The 17,437-nt window shown below is 47.7% G+C and overlaps 1 protein-coding gene across 1 annotated transcript in view; it reads left to right on the forward strand.

Moving 5' to 3' along the window:
• The first annotated feature begins 2,352 nt into the window (after nucleotides 1-2,352).
• The window catches only part of PDE4A (phosphodiesterase 4A), an 888,137-nt gene continuing 873,052 nt past the window's right edge, over nucleotides 2,353-17,437 (forward strand). The window contains exon 1 of the mRNA XM_085600756.1: nucleotides 2,353-3,712. Coding sequence (XP_085456882.1) covers nucleotides 3,411-3,712 — 302 coding nt within the window. The 5' untranslated portion in view covers nucleotides 2,353-3,410. The remainder of the gene's footprint in view (nucleotides 3,713-17,437) is intronic.

The following is a 17,437-nucleotide window of genomic DNA, read 5'->3' on the forward strand; positions in this document are numbered from 1 at the left end:
AAGGAAATGATGGACGGAGTGTTGAACATTGCAATCACTCACCCCCAGTCAACTGATCTGGGTTTAATCCATCACCGTTCTTTAGCCCACTCTGCCACCCCAGTTCAGTCATGGCCATATGCAAATCAGTCTGACCCTGTGCCTCATGGGAACAGTCCAGCCCGAACTGCCAAGCCATGTCTTCCCTGGACCGGAAACAAGCTTCCTAGGACCGGTTTCTGGCATTTCAGCCGTCTTCAGCCAGGCTTGCTTGAATGCAGTGGCAAAGTGAGCAAGGGACTCACGTCTGAGCATACCCTGCCAACTTATGGCGGACAAAGCAAAAACCAAAGGAAATGATGGACGGAGTGTTTGGTTTTTGCATGTGGGCAATATGCCATGAACAAAAGGTGCTCTGCGGGCACCTTTTGCACACGGGGGGGGATTATGTGGAATTTGTTTTTTTTTTATTTATTTTTTGCCTGACGCGTACGGTAAGCGCATTCGGCGTATTTTAAAAAAAAAAACATTTATTTTTGGGCCTTGAGGGTCCTTCTGGGACACCCTGACCAAGGCTAGGTGGTCAGGAGCTGTCTAGCCTGCCCCTTTTCATGTTATCCGACTTTGTTTTTCCTCCCCCCCTCAGAGTGCGAGAGAGAAAATGGCGGCCGACACTTCCTGGTTTCGACCGATTCGAATGTTTACTAAGATCTAACAGCCAATCAGAATCGCGCTCGCGCACGGCACCGTACGCGTACGGTAAGCTTACGGTGCGCGCTCGGAGCGCGCTTACAGATATATATATTGATTTAAATGCTATTTTCTTAGGAAATACTGAACAGATTTACACCAAACCTACAAAAGGCACATCCTTGACCTGTAGACTACCTCTCTGCCAAATTTCAAGTAACTCTGTTCAGCCGTTCGGGCTGTAGCTGTGTCTAAAGGTCCTATGGAAAAATGCATGGGGAAAACGCGTTTTGGGACCCCCCTTTTTTCTCAGCCCCCGCTTGACGAATCACCCCGAGACTTTCAGGGTAGGAGCGGAGCGGAGCGCCCCATTAGTTTTGAAAATTTTGCGAGGATTCGTCAACCGGTGCCAAAGTTATTCAAAATAGAATTTTTAGATTTCCTATGGAAACACGGTCCTAACTATAACTACCTACTGGCGACTGCCAGTAGGTAATATATATATATATATATAATGAATTGCCCTACGCAATGTCCTTACGCTTACAACTTTGCAGGTACCAAATGTTTTAACAAATCCCTCATTGTGGGCTAGTTGTCGTCTTTCCTCAATTCAATGGACCCAGGGCACAAGTCGTGGGGGGAAACACGCGGGTGAACGGCGTACACCCACGTTTCCCTGCCAAGAAGTTGGGCCCCACTAAAAAAGATGCTGAATTCGTTCCGGTGTAATTTCCAAACACAGGGACACTTTCAGCAGCGCCTGCACATTATCTGCTTTCGATCCGCAACAATGTGCAGGCGGGGACAGGATGGGGCTCTCTTATTTTTGACTCCTGCTGGGCCCATAACAAAGGCCGAATTTGAGGGGTCATCTGGCCTCCTGTTGTTCCAGTCTCTTGGATGGCAACAGTCAGGAGCCTCACACCTAGAAGCAAATGAAGCAGAGGGGAAACACACCCTCACACCTTGTTAACACTTCACACATACTTAAGAGAGGCAACTTTTCACTTCGGTCAGTCCCTGTTTACAAGATATGAATGCACTTTAAGAACGTCAGATGTGTTATCTTTCTCAGTATTTGCACAAAATACATGGCATTTATATAGCGCTTACTACCCCAGGGGAGCCGTTGTAATAATTTAAATATCACATTTTTTTCTTTTAACGCACTATGGGTAGAGGAAGCTTTACGCTGATAAAAGGTAACATTGGTTTATGTGAAGCTTACAAAAGTTTGAACCTTCTGCCTAAATCAGCAGGGTTCGCAAGTTTACTCGAAATGTGCTCGAATATACTCATTATAGACCTGCTAAACATATATGTGAGCGCTTAAGATCTGATGTCACTTCTTGTGATGTTTTTTTTAGGACTTTTGCCCTGAATGGCCCCAACTGGACCGACACACCTGACAACAGGGATTTGTAAAAGGAAAGCCCAGCGCTTGATATGTGGTGTTTGGCACACAAGGCGACGCTGCTCATAAGTTGCGAGCTACTGTATACAACTCCTGGGGGGTCTTACACAAGCCCGGGCTCGAAGGAGTTTCCCTCCATTAAAATTCAAGTTATTAATCCGCGACTTCCCTGGGGTGGTGCGGTGACACATGGTGTCAACAGTCAGGTCGGATCCGAGGTAGTTTTGGAGGCAGAGACGCCGGATTTCTGAGCAGGCTTGCTGGAAGAGTCGGGAGAGGAGGAGGAGGGGAGAACAGCCAGCCGGAGAAGAGGCGCACAGAGGGAGGGAGGGAGATAGGCAGCGAGAGAGAGAGAGAGAAATCTCGCGCATGAAGTGGAGGAGGGCTGGTCGCGTGCAGCTCCGGCTGCCGATCTGGGCTCCAACTGCTGTCTCTTCTCCTCCTGCCGGACAGGTCAGCCTCCCTCCCTGCCAGCAGCCTAGGAGCCCTCCACCCCGGGACCACCACCAGCCCCCGTTCCCAAGAAGGGTCGAGAGACAGGGGCACGGCGACTGCTGCCCTATCCGCTGCCGGACAGGCACCCTCCCTCGCGGCAGAGCAGGAGGCCCCCGACCCCGGGACAACATCCTCCCGACCCACTCCCCCCGCCAAGAAGGACCAAGAGACATCAGGAGGCAGAGAGGAATCTCCACTCAAGCAATAACACCCCTGCCCAACCTTTTCTGGACTCTGAATTCTTATTTTCCTGCAATAAGAAAAGCCATTTGTTTGTGAGCGCTCTTGTTTTTTTTTATTGATAGATTTCACCCCCTCTTTCGCTTGAGCCCCCCCTCTCCTTGTTTTGCATTAGCAATAATTTAAGCCTTTTGTGAGGGGGTGGCAGAGAAGGAGCCTCGTCCCCCACCCTCCTAGCCTTGGCTCCGGGCAATGACTTGGAGCGGGGACCCGCAGGGCGCGTCCTCGCTGCAGTCCCCCGGGGGCGGCTGCCCCACCTGCCGGGGTCGCCTTGGCCCCCGACGCGCCCGCAGCCTCACTGTTGCCTTCTTCGACGACCCCTTCGTGCCGGCGTCTGTTTTTCGGACCCTCCTTGCGGACTTGCATTTCTTTAACACTGTGACCTCGTCCTAACTTCGGTGGCACGTGCCTCCAATTTGCATATTTTTTATTAGAGCTGTTTAAGGAATATATGGAAATATAGTTTATATTTTTTTCTTCTGGCGTTGTCTATTGCTTATAGAGTTATCGCTTATTTTTGAGGATCTTAGTCTGTTTTTTTGAGTGGCCTTTTATCTAATTTTTGCCTGTTCTTTGGAAAGTTTGCACTATGATGGAACCCCCAGCACCCCCGCCATGCTGCAAGAAGAGCCTTTCCCTCTCACTACCCGTGCCCCGGGAGGGACAGGCCACCCTCAAGCCCCCCCAACACCTGTGGAGGCAACCCCGGACCCCCATCAAGATCAAGCACCGGGGATACTCGGACACCGACCGGCACCCTCACCGGCAGATGGAGCGCGCCGACGCCATGGACACGTCAGACCGGCCTGGCCTCAAGAAGTCGCGCATGTCCTGGCCTTCCTCGTTTCACGGGACCACCAGCAACAGCCACCATCACACCACCAACAAGCGGTAGGTGGGGGGGCTATGGTACTGGGGGAGCGGGGTACTGTCGTCACTGGTGGCATGCATGCCAGGGTGGACTGGGCTTCTTCCAGGGACGCATGCCTTGGGTCATCAGAGTGGGCACAGGGGTCAATATTTTGAAAACTTATTATGCAACTGAAACTATGCAACACTGCATTGGTACCTCATGAGTGCTTTAAATAGACTGACTTTTTGTTAAAGGGTTGTGGCGTATTCGCTCGCAGGCTGCCCCAGGACAGACTCCGGTGCATTCATTTTGTCCTAAAAACAAATCTGGCACCTTCTGACGCCCAATCAGGCTCCGGTGCATTCTGTGCCCTGCACAAACTTCTGTGCATTCTGGTCCAGGCACAGATTGCAATGCATTACATCCACCACAGCAATTCAGGTGCATTCTGCCCCCTGCACATACTCAGGTGCAGTCTGAATCCTGCACAAACTTCAGTGCATTCTGCTCCAGGCACAGAGTGCAATGCATTACATCCACCACAGCGATTCAGGTGCATTCTGCCCCCTGCACATACTCAGGTGCAGTCTGAATCCTGCACAAACTTCAGTGCATTCTGCTCCAGGCACAGAGTGCAATGCTACATCTGCCGCAGCGAGTCAGGTGCATTCTGCCCCCTGCACATATTCAGGTGCAGTCTAAATCCTGCACAGATTTCAGTGCATTCTGTCCCAGGCGCAGATTGTGATGCAGTCTGAATCCGGCACAGATTTCAGTTCATTCTGTCCCAGGCGCAGACTGTGATGCAGTCTGAATCCGGCACAGATTTCAGTGCATTCTGTCCCAGGCGCAGACTGTGGTGCAGTCTGAATCCTGCGCAGGTTTCAGTGCATTCTGTCCCAGGCGCAGACTGTGGTGCAGTCTGAATCCTGCGCAGGTTTCAGTGCAGTCTGTCCCAGGTGCAGACTGTGGTGCAGTCTGAATCCGGCACAGATTTCAGTGCATTCTGTCCCAGGCGCAGACTGTGATGCAGTCTGAATCCGGCACAGATTTCAGTGCATTCTGTCCCAGGTGCAGACTGTGGTGCAGTCTGAATCCTGCGCAGGTTTCAGTGCATTCTGTCCCAGGCACAGACTGTGATGCAGTCTGAATCCGGCACAGATTTCAGTGCATTCTATCCCAGGCGCACACTGTGGTGTAGTCTGAATCCTGCGCAGGTTTCAGTGCATTCTGTCCCAGGCGCAGACTGTGGTGCAGTCTGAATCCTGCACAGATTTCAGTGCAATCTGTCCCAGGCGCAGACTGTGGTGCAGTCTGAATCCTGCACAGATTTCAGTGCATTCTGTCCCAGGCGCAGACTGTGATGCAGTCTGAATCCGGCGCAGATTTCAGTGCATTCTGTCCCAGGCACAGACTGTGGTGCAGTCTGAATCCTGCACAGGTTTCAGTGCATTCTATCCCAGGCGCAGACTGTGGTGCAGTCTGAATCCTGTGCAGATTTCAGTGCATTCTGTCTCAGGCGCAGACTGTGGTGCAGTCTGAATCCTGTACAGACTTCAGTGCATTCTGTCCCGATCGCATATTCTGGTGCAGTCTGAATCTTGCACAGATTTCATTGCATTCTGTCTCAGGCGCAGACTGTGGTGCAGTCTGAATCCTGCATAAATTTCAGTGCATTCTGTCTCAGGCGCAGACTGTGGTGCAGTCTGAATCCTGCACAGATTTAAGTGCATTCTGTACTAGGCTCAGACTGTGGCGCAGTCTGAATCCTGCGCAGGTTTCAGTGCATTCTTTCCCTGGCGCAGATTCCGGTGCAGTCTGAATCCTGCACAGGTTTCAGTGAATTCTCTCCCAGGCACCTATTGTGTTGCAGTCTGAGTCCTGCACAGATTTCAGTGCATTCTATCCCAGGCGCAGACTGTGGTGCAGTCTGAATCCTGCGCAGATTTCAGTGCATTCTTTCCCAGGTGCAGATTTCAGTGCAGTCTGAATCCTGCACAGATTTCAGTGCATTCTGTCCCAGGCACAGATTTCAGTGCATTCTGTCCCAGGCGCAGATTCCAGTGCAGTCTGAATCATGCACAGGTTTCAGTGCATTCTCTCCCAGGCACCTCTTGTGGTGCAGTCTGAATACTGCACAGATTTCAGTGCATTCTCTCCCAGGCACCTCTTGTGGTGCAGTCTGAGTTGTGCACAGATTTCAATGCATTCTATCCCAGGTGCAGACTGTGGTGCAGTCTGAATCCTGCACAGATTTCAGTGCATTCTGTCCCAGGCGCAGATTTCAGTGCATTCTGTCCCAGGCGCAGATTCCGGTGCAGTCTCAATCCTGCACAGGTTTCAGTGCATTCTGAGCCCTGCTCCGACTGCAGTGCATGCTGATCCAGCAGACACTGCAGGGCTTTCCGTACACTGCACACATTGCTGTATGTTCTGTCTCCTGACTACACTTTCTTGTGCATTTCATCCCCAGCACACATTTTAGGGGGCTCACAGATTTCAGTTCCTTTTGTCCGCTGCACAAATTATGCTGCATTCTTTTTCCACTACAGGTTATTGCTCCCCCAAGATCCCATGACATTCTATCCGCAACCTAAACCCATGTGCGCTCTGTCCCATGCCCAAAATGCAGCTCATCAGGCTCCAGCACAGATTCTAGGCACCCTGCCCTCAGCACGCAGTATGGTGCCCTCTGCCCCCAGCTCAGATTGTGCAGCATGCCGTCCCCTGCATCTATGCTGATGCATTGTATTTGCTGTGCAGTCTTTCTCGAAGTTCTTTTCCTTTGCATGCTGAGTTGCTTTTTTGTACCAACCTTGATTGTTACAGAGTGATTTGTATTTGATCAATCGTGGTGCAGCTGTTGTTGCATTTAATTTCTGCTTCATATTCGATTGCATTGCTCTATCAGTTCATATTCAGTCGTGCCTATCTTCCATGTAATATCAGTAGTGTGTTGTTCCCTAGTGCACATTCAGTTACATTATTCGAAATACGGATTCAGATACCTGAGCTAGTTGCATCTTATTTCCAGCACCGATTCCGTTGCATGTTTGCTTCCTGCAGAGATGAACTTTACTGCTAGTGAAAATGAAGATGCATTTTTGTTTGCATGTTAGAATATGCTGGCATTCGGTTGTATACCGGTCTTGGTACCGACTCGGTTGCATTTATTCCCAGTTTAGAATCGATTGCATTGTATTTGCCATGCATGTTATTCCGGTGCGTTTTAACCCGTTTCCTTGCAGATTCAGGTGCAGATTCAGGTGTGTTTGGGTGCTGGTGCTGGTTTGGTCATATTATACCCCCACTTCGATTCAGCGCTTTTTGCACATTCTTTCGAGACACACTGCAGCTCCCGGCGCTGAAAAGCTGCATTTTTTTGCCGAAAGCAGCGGGTCCTGGGTTGGGTACGGGGGTCTGCACATCTCGCAGCAGGGTTGCACCTCCCGCGGGATCATTGTTTCCGGGACTTGTGGGAGGGGGCGTGGGGGTCGGGGAGGGGACGTTGGCACGCGGCACGAAGCGGATAGACTTTGAACCAGGTGTAGCAGAGGAGAGGGGTGAGATCAGGCGGGCAACTAGAGCCAAATTTCGGGGGGGGGGGGGGGGGGCCTGAAAAAGATTTCGGGGGGGGGGGGAGTGGGTAAGTCTTCCAGCGATAGGCAGAGTGGCTGTAAGAAGGGGTGAGAACACAAGAAAAGCCTCGATAACGAGTAAATGGTCTTTTAAAGACCTGTGAAGTACTCGGGTCCGGCAGCAATTCGGACGCCAGCCCGGGAGGCTGTCTCAGCCGTGCTGACACACATGAGGGGTTGGGTTGGGGTGGGGGGGGGGGGGCAGCTGAAGCCCGGTGAGCCCAATGGGTGTTGCGCGCCTGGGTGAGATACGTGCGCCGCCTGCACAGGGGGCGACGTTTCTGCTACTTTCTGCACCCTGCTCTGACGCATGTTCATCCGTTCGCATAGTTTTGTAACAGAAAGACCATTTAAACGGCTCTCAAATTGTCTTATGCTTTAGATGTTCAGCTTTTAAAGCCTTAACACGCTGTCACTGCTGCTTGTGTTTTCAGAATCAGAGATACTGTTAATGTTTGATTTATAGCTGGGTTAAATTCAGTTTTCTGTTGTATAAAATACCGCAGGAGCATGGCTGTGCTTGTGCTCCTGGGACGACAGACGCAGACAAATACATACATGCACGTACACTTACAGACACTGCTTCAGTGTGTGAGGCTCACGCTGAATGACGAAGGCTGTGCTTTATCATATGGCGTGCAATGCAAGCATGCAGTGAGTGACACTGCTCCGAGGTGTGAAACTCACACTAAAGGAGTGAGGCTGTGCGCCTGCGTTTAATACACTCATCTAATGAGTTACACCATGTTCCAAAGTGTGAGACTGAGCTTCATGGTTTGACACACAGGCACTTAAAGAGTGACGCTGTGCTCCAAGGTGTGAAACTTACACCGATATGAGTGAGGCTGTGCACCTGCGTATGACACACACTTCTAATGAGGGACACCATGTTCCAAAGTGTAAACTCTGCTTCATGGTTTGACACACAGGCACTTAAAGAGTGGCACTGTGCTTCAGGCTATGAGCAGCCGCGGTCCGTAGTAGGAGTAGCAGCAGGGCGGTGACGTGGGGAGGGGCTGGGTGGGGGGTAGTAAACTATGGATTACGGAGGTTTACAGGTAAGTTAACATATAAATTAATAAAACAAATTTTGTTGCGTGCACTGCATCCCCAAATGAGATGCAGTGCACACAACGAAATTCGTTTTATTAATTTATATGTTAACTTACCTGTAAACCTCCATAATACATAGTTTACTACCCCCCCACCCTGCCCCTCCCCACGTCACCGCCCTGCTGCTACTCCTACTACCGACCGCGGCTGGCTATGAGACTCATACTGAAGGAGTGCGACGACTCTCCAGAGTGTGACAAACACATGCAATAAATAGGGCTGTCAACCCAGGTGCTAAGACTCACACTGAATGAGTGAAGCAGCAGGTGCCACAAATGTGCAGTAAGTGACCCTCAGTGAGGCTGTTCTGTAGGTTGTGACACACACTTATCCAGTAACGAACACTGTGTTCCAAGATGTGAGACTCACACAAATTGTGTGAAGTGGTGCTCCAAAATAGGACACACAACACAGCAGTGACGCTGTGCGCCAAGTTGTGAGACTCACAGTGAACAAGTGAGACTCACAGAGAATGCTGTGCTCCAGAGTGCAATAAGTTATACGTCATTGTGTGAGGCTCCATTCATGCAATTAGGGGTCTTTGGAAGTTGCTTGGAGTAAAACTGCGCTATAAGTGTCTGGAACGTTGTTTAAGTCCATTGGACGTTTGAGACCGCTAAGGGTGAGACTGCTCAAAAGTATGAGATGTCATGGAATTCAACAGTGGTCTTTGAAAATGGAATAGACCAATAGTGTGCTTACAAGTGTAAACCACTGACCCCTCTGAGACTGACAAAGGACACGGCAACACTCCACTGTGTAAGACTCTGTGATTGTTCGTTAGACGTCGGAAAGTAACGAGGGTGAGGTGGCGCTCCAGCACACGGAGCTGCCCCAAGGAAGACTTGAGATCAAGAGCATTAGTTGCCAGATCTTTGAGGAACTCCTCAGCCCGAGTTGACTCGAGTTGCTGAACCCTCACCCCTGTTGTCGGAGCCCAAGCCTCACCCATAACCAACCTAGAACTAACTTGTGGCTGATTACGGGGGCGGACTGGTACATCTACTTGGCAGTGCTTAATTTGTAAAAAAAAAAATGAAGTGACAGGGCCCTTGTGGGGAGGCCACTGTAACTTGCCCCACCCATTGCTGTCACTAGCGCTTCCAATGAAAGAACTATCACTACTAGCATTACACTCAAAGAAGTGTGACGATTCACGCTTTAAACGTACATTAAAATGAGTAATGCCTGCTGCCCAAGCTATTCTTATAGTGATGTACAGTTAATTACTAAACAACAGCTGTTGTTCTCCTAAAAAAAAATAAGACAAACAGCGCCACCATGTGATAAGCATAAGAGCCGGTGTTGACAATAAAGTGCAGGCACCGGAAACCACCAGCTCAAATTAAGCACTGTTTGGGAGGACTAGGTCTGTGCCCGGCTCGAACTGGGCCTGCACCTGAAGGGGCTGGGCCTGCACCTGAAGGGACTGGGCCTGCACCTGAAAAGGACTGGGCCTGCACCTGAAAAGGACTGGGCCTGCACCTGGAGTAGACTGGGCCTGCACCTGAAGGGACTGGGCCTGCACCTGAAAAGGACTGGGCCTACACCTTGAGTAGACTGGGCCTGCACCTGAAGGGACTGGGCCTGCACCTGAAAAGGACTGGGCCTGCACCTGGAGTAGACTGGGCCTGCACCTGGTATTGAATAGGCCTGTACCTCCACCTTTTTTTCCTGCAGTTGCTGAGTAGGGCTGCACTTGGGTAGCTAGCTCAGCAGGTTGTGCTTCCTGGGACTGCCTTGGTCTGCGCCTGGACTGGGAGGGCCTTATTCCACATTACTTCCTTCCAGCAGCTGACTACCCCCTCCAAAGCCTGACTGCCGCCTCTAGTGCCTGACTTCCCCATCCCTTGTACCTGACTTGCTTCTTCCTTGGACCACCTCCTCTGCAGAAGAACTCCCTCTTCTCGTTTATGGCTGCTCTCCCGTGGAGGAGGACCGCCTACCATGCGCCACCTAATTCCTACTGATGTCCTCAGGTGTTGGCACCCGCTCTGCTTTTTCCAAATATCAGGAAGTGAATGATTCATTTCTGAGGCTTATCCAAGTTTTGGTTCAGAAAGTGGAGCGTAAACAGAGAACTGGGCAGGGAGTCTGCGCATTCTGGTGCAGAAGGAAATCTCTGCACTGGAACCCTATACTGACTGTGCAGACTTGTGGCAAGTCGAGACAGCGCGTCAGCGTGCCCTGGGCATAAACCGGGAGCTGCACAGGGCACAGTGGCTAGACAGGCCTCATTGGAGCTGGAGGCAGTAGGGGATGCTTCAGTGCAACTGGAGGGCAGCACTCCAGGCTTCAGTGCAGCTGGAGGGCCTCACTGCAGCTGGAAGTCCTTAGTGAAACTTTCCAGTGAAGTTGAACAGCAGTATTGCATAAATGCATGCCTCAGTGAAAGCTGGGGGCTGTAGCCCTTGCCTCAGTGGAGCTAGAGGGCAGTAACACATGTTGAAATCAGTAGCGGCTGCTACTGGACCCAGGTGGTGAGGCGGATCAACGTCGAAAAAAGAAGAAAGAACTGTCATCTTCCTTCTTCCTGCAGTCCCGGCAGGCAGCAGGAGCACCCATCTCCCAAGCTCCCTTGAGCCAATCACAACGCTGCAATGCAACGCTGTGATTCGTCTGAGCGTGGTGGTTCAGCGCTCTGACGGGAAGTGGGAGGTTTTGCATGTTCCTCACCAGGGTGTGTCATGCAGCCTGGTGGGGATGACGCAAAGTGCGCATGAGCTGTTTGGCCGACCCAAGAGGACCGGCCAAGCAGTCATGCGAACTTTGGGAGTGCAAACCACTCCTCCCCCTGTTTCTTGACAGCCCTGCCCTGCCCTCAGAGCCACTGATTGAAATAGGAAAACTAAACTGATAATAACGATAGTTATTATCATTTTATTTTTCCTTTTGTTCAGTGGGTGACGCTCCTCCGCTTTAGCGGTGAAGCCGCCACAGGCCACAATGGAGTTGGCCCCGTTTCATAGACGATATCATTTTCGTATGGAATGGTGCCAGTAATGAACTTCAGTCCTTTTTAGAGTGGATTAATCTGGGGGATCCCAATCTAAAATTCACAGCACATTACAGTGACTCTCATGTTGAATTTTTAGATATAAAAATTAAAAGTATCAGTGAGGAATTACATGTGGAGCTTTATACTAAACCCACTGATAAAAATACCCTATTGCAACATGGGAGCAATCACCCTCGCTCCCAAAAAGATAATATACCCTTTGGGGAATTTTTAAGATTGCGACGGAATTGCACGACTATCTCTGACTTCTCACGTCATGCCGAAATATTAAAGAAAACATTGAAAGCCAGAGGTTATCCTAACAAACTTATTAAAAACTCTTTGAAAAGAGCAAGATTTTATGATCGAGAGTCTCTGTTAGACATTAATAAAGAAAACAGTAAGACTACCACAGAGAGAGTAGCTTTGGTCACGCAATTCTCCAATATAAGTAATCAAATTAAAAATATAGTGAACAGAAACTGGAAAATTTTAAACTATGGTACAGAATATCAGTTGCAAAAACCACTGTTCTCCTTTAGACGTAATAAAACGATAAGGAACTCACTTGTGAGAACTAACATATCTACCTGTGGTAAACAAATGACCTTGGGTGGCAAAAAAGCTAGAGGGAACCATAAATGTGGGTCGTGCTCCATATGCCCACAGTGTTTAGAATGGAAATAACATCACATTTGCAGGCAAACTAATTACAGCAACCACTCTAAATAATTGCCGCAGTAAAAATGTGGTTTACCTTCTAGTCTGCCCATGCGGACTAGGATATGTGGGAGAGACAAGTAGAGAACTCCGCACACGCCTCATAGAACATAAATCAGCCATTAGGACGAAAAAAGAAAATGCCCCACTTACAGAACATTTTCAGAGTCTGAGCCATAAATGCGATGAGTTTAATTGGTTCATCCTAGAGAAAATAACTATAAACAGAAGAGGAGGCGACATTGACACAAAAAGAAAAAAGAGAGAACAATGGTATATGTGCTATCTCAATACGGTAGAAGTAGGACTCAACTCAAGAGAAGACTGGATGAGGATTATAGTAATGTGATCGAGGGTTTTTTAGAACAGGACACTATCGGCGGCTTAACACGAACAATACATTGTATTATTCCATCGACATCATAGTGGGGTGTATTCTAATGGTTAAATCCACCTGAAATACTAGATCTATCTGTGAAAGAAGAACTTAGACAGACGGGATGCCCCTTACTGTTTTAGTTAAGGGCAGCGTCAGCACAAGATCAATTCACAAAGAGCCAGAGCATTGGCTCAGTTACGGGGAAGAAGGCGGAAACTAGCCATGAGCACTAGTTACTTTCCAATATATTGGAAGCATTTCCACAACTAAGTATAAAAAGTGAACAGAATTAATAGGCGAGGTAACTCTGCCGCCTATGAGATGGTAGATTTCACACCAATTTACGTGTTGGCGTGTTCTTTCGTTTATATTCTTATAGCGCAAGGCGACTGATGCGGGCGGATCATGGTCATAGTTACCATGATAATTATCAGGCAATTAGATTTTCGGGAATTGGAGGTGTATTAACATGCCGCTATAGATACACAAGTAAGCGGCGATTCGGGTAGTGTCACTGACACGTGAGGGGAATGACCAATCGGGAAGGAAGACGGAAAGGTAGACAAACGTCACTAGTAATAGTATCATGTGAGCCGTAGCAACCTATCCGGGACGGGCTTACAACAGCCAAATAGAGCCATCGAAACGAGTGATCGGTAAGCACGAAAAAGAAGACACTCGATTTCCCGGCTTAAACTCTGCACGTTTCAAGGTAAGGATTAAGGGTGGGCGCAGTGCTCCGCTCCGCCCACGGAGTGTGCGTAGTACTGCCCACTTCGCGCTGCACAAAGTAGGCATAGCAGGGGCAGACTACGCACACCCCGCGGCGGAGCAGAGTTGCCCGCCATCCACCTCCCTCCCGCCCTCATTTTACAATGATTAAAATGATTAGATAAAGAAAAATGACTTACCTGAGCTGCCGCGTCCCAGGGCTCCATCTTTCTGCTTCCTGCATATCTTCTTCCTCACTAATGCGCATGCGCGGACGCCCACGCATGCGCATTTCTCGGGAGAAATGCACATGCGCGGGTGCCCGCGCATGCGCCTTTGTGAGGAAGAAGATATGCAGGAAGCAGAAAGATGGAGCCCCGGGACGCGGCAGCTCAGGTAAGTAATTTTTCTTTATCTAATCATTTTAATCCTTGTAAAATGAGGGCGGGAGGGAGGCGGGCAGGGGCGTTGTGGGGATACGCGAAGTGTGCGGGTGGGCGTAGATTTGCCCCCACTCCGTATTGCTTCACATAGCCTCACTACGTCCACTACGCCCAGGGTTAGCAAGGATCTGATGACCAACTATTCAGGGTGAGACAGAGAGAGAGCTAGGAGGAATTATTAGTATAAGTAGAGGCGGAGCCCTTCGGTTTGCTTACTCATGCTATTTTTATGTTTTATATTAGACGGCATATGAGAGAGGAAGATATAATACCTCCACAGCCCGCTAAAGTCTTAAAAGTACCGCAATAGAACACGGGGGCCCGCCGGAGTGGAAATACCTTGGAAGTATAACGTTGTGACATTTTAAATAACACGGAACGGAGGTAATGCATTGGAGAGAGTGTATCTCACAGTAGAATTACCTCTGTAAGAAATCTATATACGACAATATGTTACATTATTATTATGTTTTCTGTAGGTCTGAGGAGATACTAGTGGCCAGATATCACATATTAAAGCGTGACACCATCTCATATATTGTCTCCTCGAATAAAGAACAAAGGGAAGGCAATAAGACAGTTACCATCCAGCTCAACAAATTACGGTGAGATAGGTAATATATTGTGAGAAATGGGGAAGCCCCTTCTATATCCATAAGAGGGATGGAGGGAACTAATCCAGAAGAAAGTGAATAGGGGAATTGTAATAGCCCCACCCTCCCTTTTTCTGCATATATGTAAACAAAAAAGATGAATAAGAAAGTATACAAGTAATTGGAAATTGATTGTATTATGAATCAGTTGAGAAACATGTGTAAGAGAGATACTATGGTATAGATCTTACAACGATAAAATGCAGAAAGTTTACTTATAAATTAAGTGATCGTATATATTTATTTTATACAGGGGAGTGATACCAGAATTGGCACTCTGAGAAAACACATTCATTATGGTCTTGATAAAGATGGAATTATAAGTGTAACCATCGAAACGCGTCGACGCTTCTGCAAGCATAATCTAAGGACCAACATAGAATTATACATACAAAGGAGATTAATGTATCACTATTTATGTTCCAGAAATTATAATTCCATATGATATGCAGTAGGAAACGACAAGGTGTTTTGTCTAAATATGTGTTGTTTTTTGTGTTATGCTGGTCATAACGATGTGTAAATCACTGTAATTGGACAATTTTCCTCTGTATTGTATCAATTAATTTTTTTAGTGTAGAGTCAGATTGGTGACTCTATTTTGAGATTTATAAACAGGTTTTTTTTTAATAAATTGTAATTTACATGCAAAAATTGTATTTGGTATTTCATAACTCACACTCTCTGACTGTTTTTTGTGGCATTGAGATATATACCTATTTTATGGTTATTTCTATTTATGTTAACTATATTGTGTGGTCAAGGGGATTGATATTGTTGGTATATTGGAAGTACCTTATTTCCCTTGAAGTTTAAGGGGTCCCTCTCTTTTCTATAAATAAAATATAAACACAATGGAGCTGGACAGCAGTACTCTATGCCCAGCTGAATATGGAGGGCGGTACCGCACGCCTCATTGGAGCTGCATGGCTGTAGTGCATCTGCAGATGAGCTGGATGGCTGCAGTGTATGCCGTATTACCTTGTAATATAATGTAATTACATTTATACAGCGCTTAATACCCCAGACGCTGTATAGTGGTACAGTTTATCTTTTTTTTTTTTTTACACAGATATTGAACATTATTGAGATTGTTGGACTTTGTACTTGTCTTTTTCGATATTTATTATGAGGTACTGAGTTATGCTGAATGTCCAGATCGCGCGTCCTTTAGGTTTGCCTGGTACGATCTCGAGGAGTGGGCAATCTCTGGACTGGCATTGATCCTTCTGTTATGTATGTGAGACAGATGGATAGGAGGGTGGTGTGTTTGACCTGTAAGGCAGCAGTACATTCTTCAAAAGTCCTGTAGGGCAGTTGTAAATTCATGCATGAAGCTAAAGCACAGTGGTGCATGCCTTAATAGACCTAGAGGACAGTATTGCTTGATGGGGAGCAGTAGTGCAGGGCCCGGTGGAGCTTGAAGGCAGTAGTGTACGAGTCACTGAAGCTACAGGGCTGAACTGCATGCCTAATTGAGGATGGGGTAGACGTGCATGCCCACTGAAGTTGGAGGGCAATAGTGCATGTTAATAATAGGCTAGAGGACAGTTGCATGCACTTCCGTAGAGCAGCAGCGCATGCCCTGAAAGGATCTGGAGGACAACAGAGCATCCTTCATTGAAGCTCACCAGCAGCGGTACATGCCTCGCCTTCTTGAGGCCGGGCAGTACTGTATGTCTCCAAGGAGTTAGAAGGGCCAATGTCGATCCTGGTGCAATGATTGGATAAGGGATCTGCGGTGTTCTTTGCAGTGCATGGAGCAGCTGGGAGCAGTAGTACGACTAGAAGTAGTGCGGCTATTGGTCGTACCAGCAGAGTCATCCGTAACAGCATCTGTAGCAATAGAGATGTCTGTCCTGGAGGTCCTTATAGTGATATTTCAAGTAGCACCAGTAATAGGAACCGTGATAAAAAGAACACTGTTAGCAGTACAAGCGGTAGTGGTAATATCTCTAGTATCGGCACCAGAATTAATTTTATTATCACTGATACTTATACTTTAATCGTCAATAATACCACCGGTAATACTCAAAATAGTAGTTGTGCTACTACCAGAATCACTACTATAATTTGCTGAACTAAGTGAAGTAGTAATGTTAACACTTCCAAACTATATCAGTAGTTTTAAAATGCCTGTAGTAGATGTAATTTTAGTAAAGGTTAGCAATTCAAACAGAAGTATTACTAACACTCTGTGCAGTACTGCAGGAGTATGAGCTTGGTGTCACTCCTAATTGTAGTGACAATTAAAGTATTGTTAGCAGCTGTAGCAGTAATAATAAAAGTATGAATAGCCCCAATCAAACTAGCAGTGATAAAGGTAGTCGAGCCAGTAGTTCTACTACTGCTAGCGTGTGTGGTGATAGTGTTAGTACAGATAGCAGTAGTAACAATCATGGTCCTAGTAGACCTATCAGAAGTACAGTACTACTATTAGGTTTGTATTATTCTTCCATTATTTGCTACAGCAATACTACACCCGGTAATTGCCAAGACAATGAGGTGTGGTATTTACTTAGCCCGACATTACTTCATCATTCTGAGTTCCGCTCCTTGGATCGAGGGTTGACGGTATACTACTGCTATGCATGGTTTCCCCTGCTCCGAGCTACAAAATTCAGACTGGGCAGTTTACACCCACGCACATACTGCCAGGTTTTACCTGGAAACATTTGCATCGGGCGGTATTTCATCACTATTTGCAATTGCGATTTGCACCACAGTGCAAACTATCATGGGCTCTGGGTGCGACCAGTAGCCATAGAAGCCTCTTCTGTGTTATCCCTGGGGTAATTGACCCACCGAGTAGTAAAAACACATTTGGATTTCCTGGCTCTTACGAATGAAAATGTATGAGGGGTTTAGATGCAATTAACTAAGGTATCTTCATATGTGATGGAAACTTTCAAACCCTGGCTGGATATAACTAATCTGTGGGTCTACAAGTCACTCGTAAACTAGAGTTATGATTATTAGAGATCACCTGTTAAAGGAAATATTTATGACAGTCACCATTCTGCCACGAGAAAAAGTTGTTTGCGGACACATCAAAATGACATGGATGCTTTCCATCTCTGTACTGGGGGTGTCTAGAGTAGATCCAAG

This window comes from Triturus cristatus, chromosome 4_2, assembly GCF_964204655.1.
Source record: "Triturus cristatus chromosome 4_2, aTriCri1.1, whole genome shotgun sequence".
NCBI classification, from domain to species: Eukaryota; Metazoa; Chordata; class Amphibia; order Caudata; family Salamandridae; genus Triturus; species Triturus cristatus.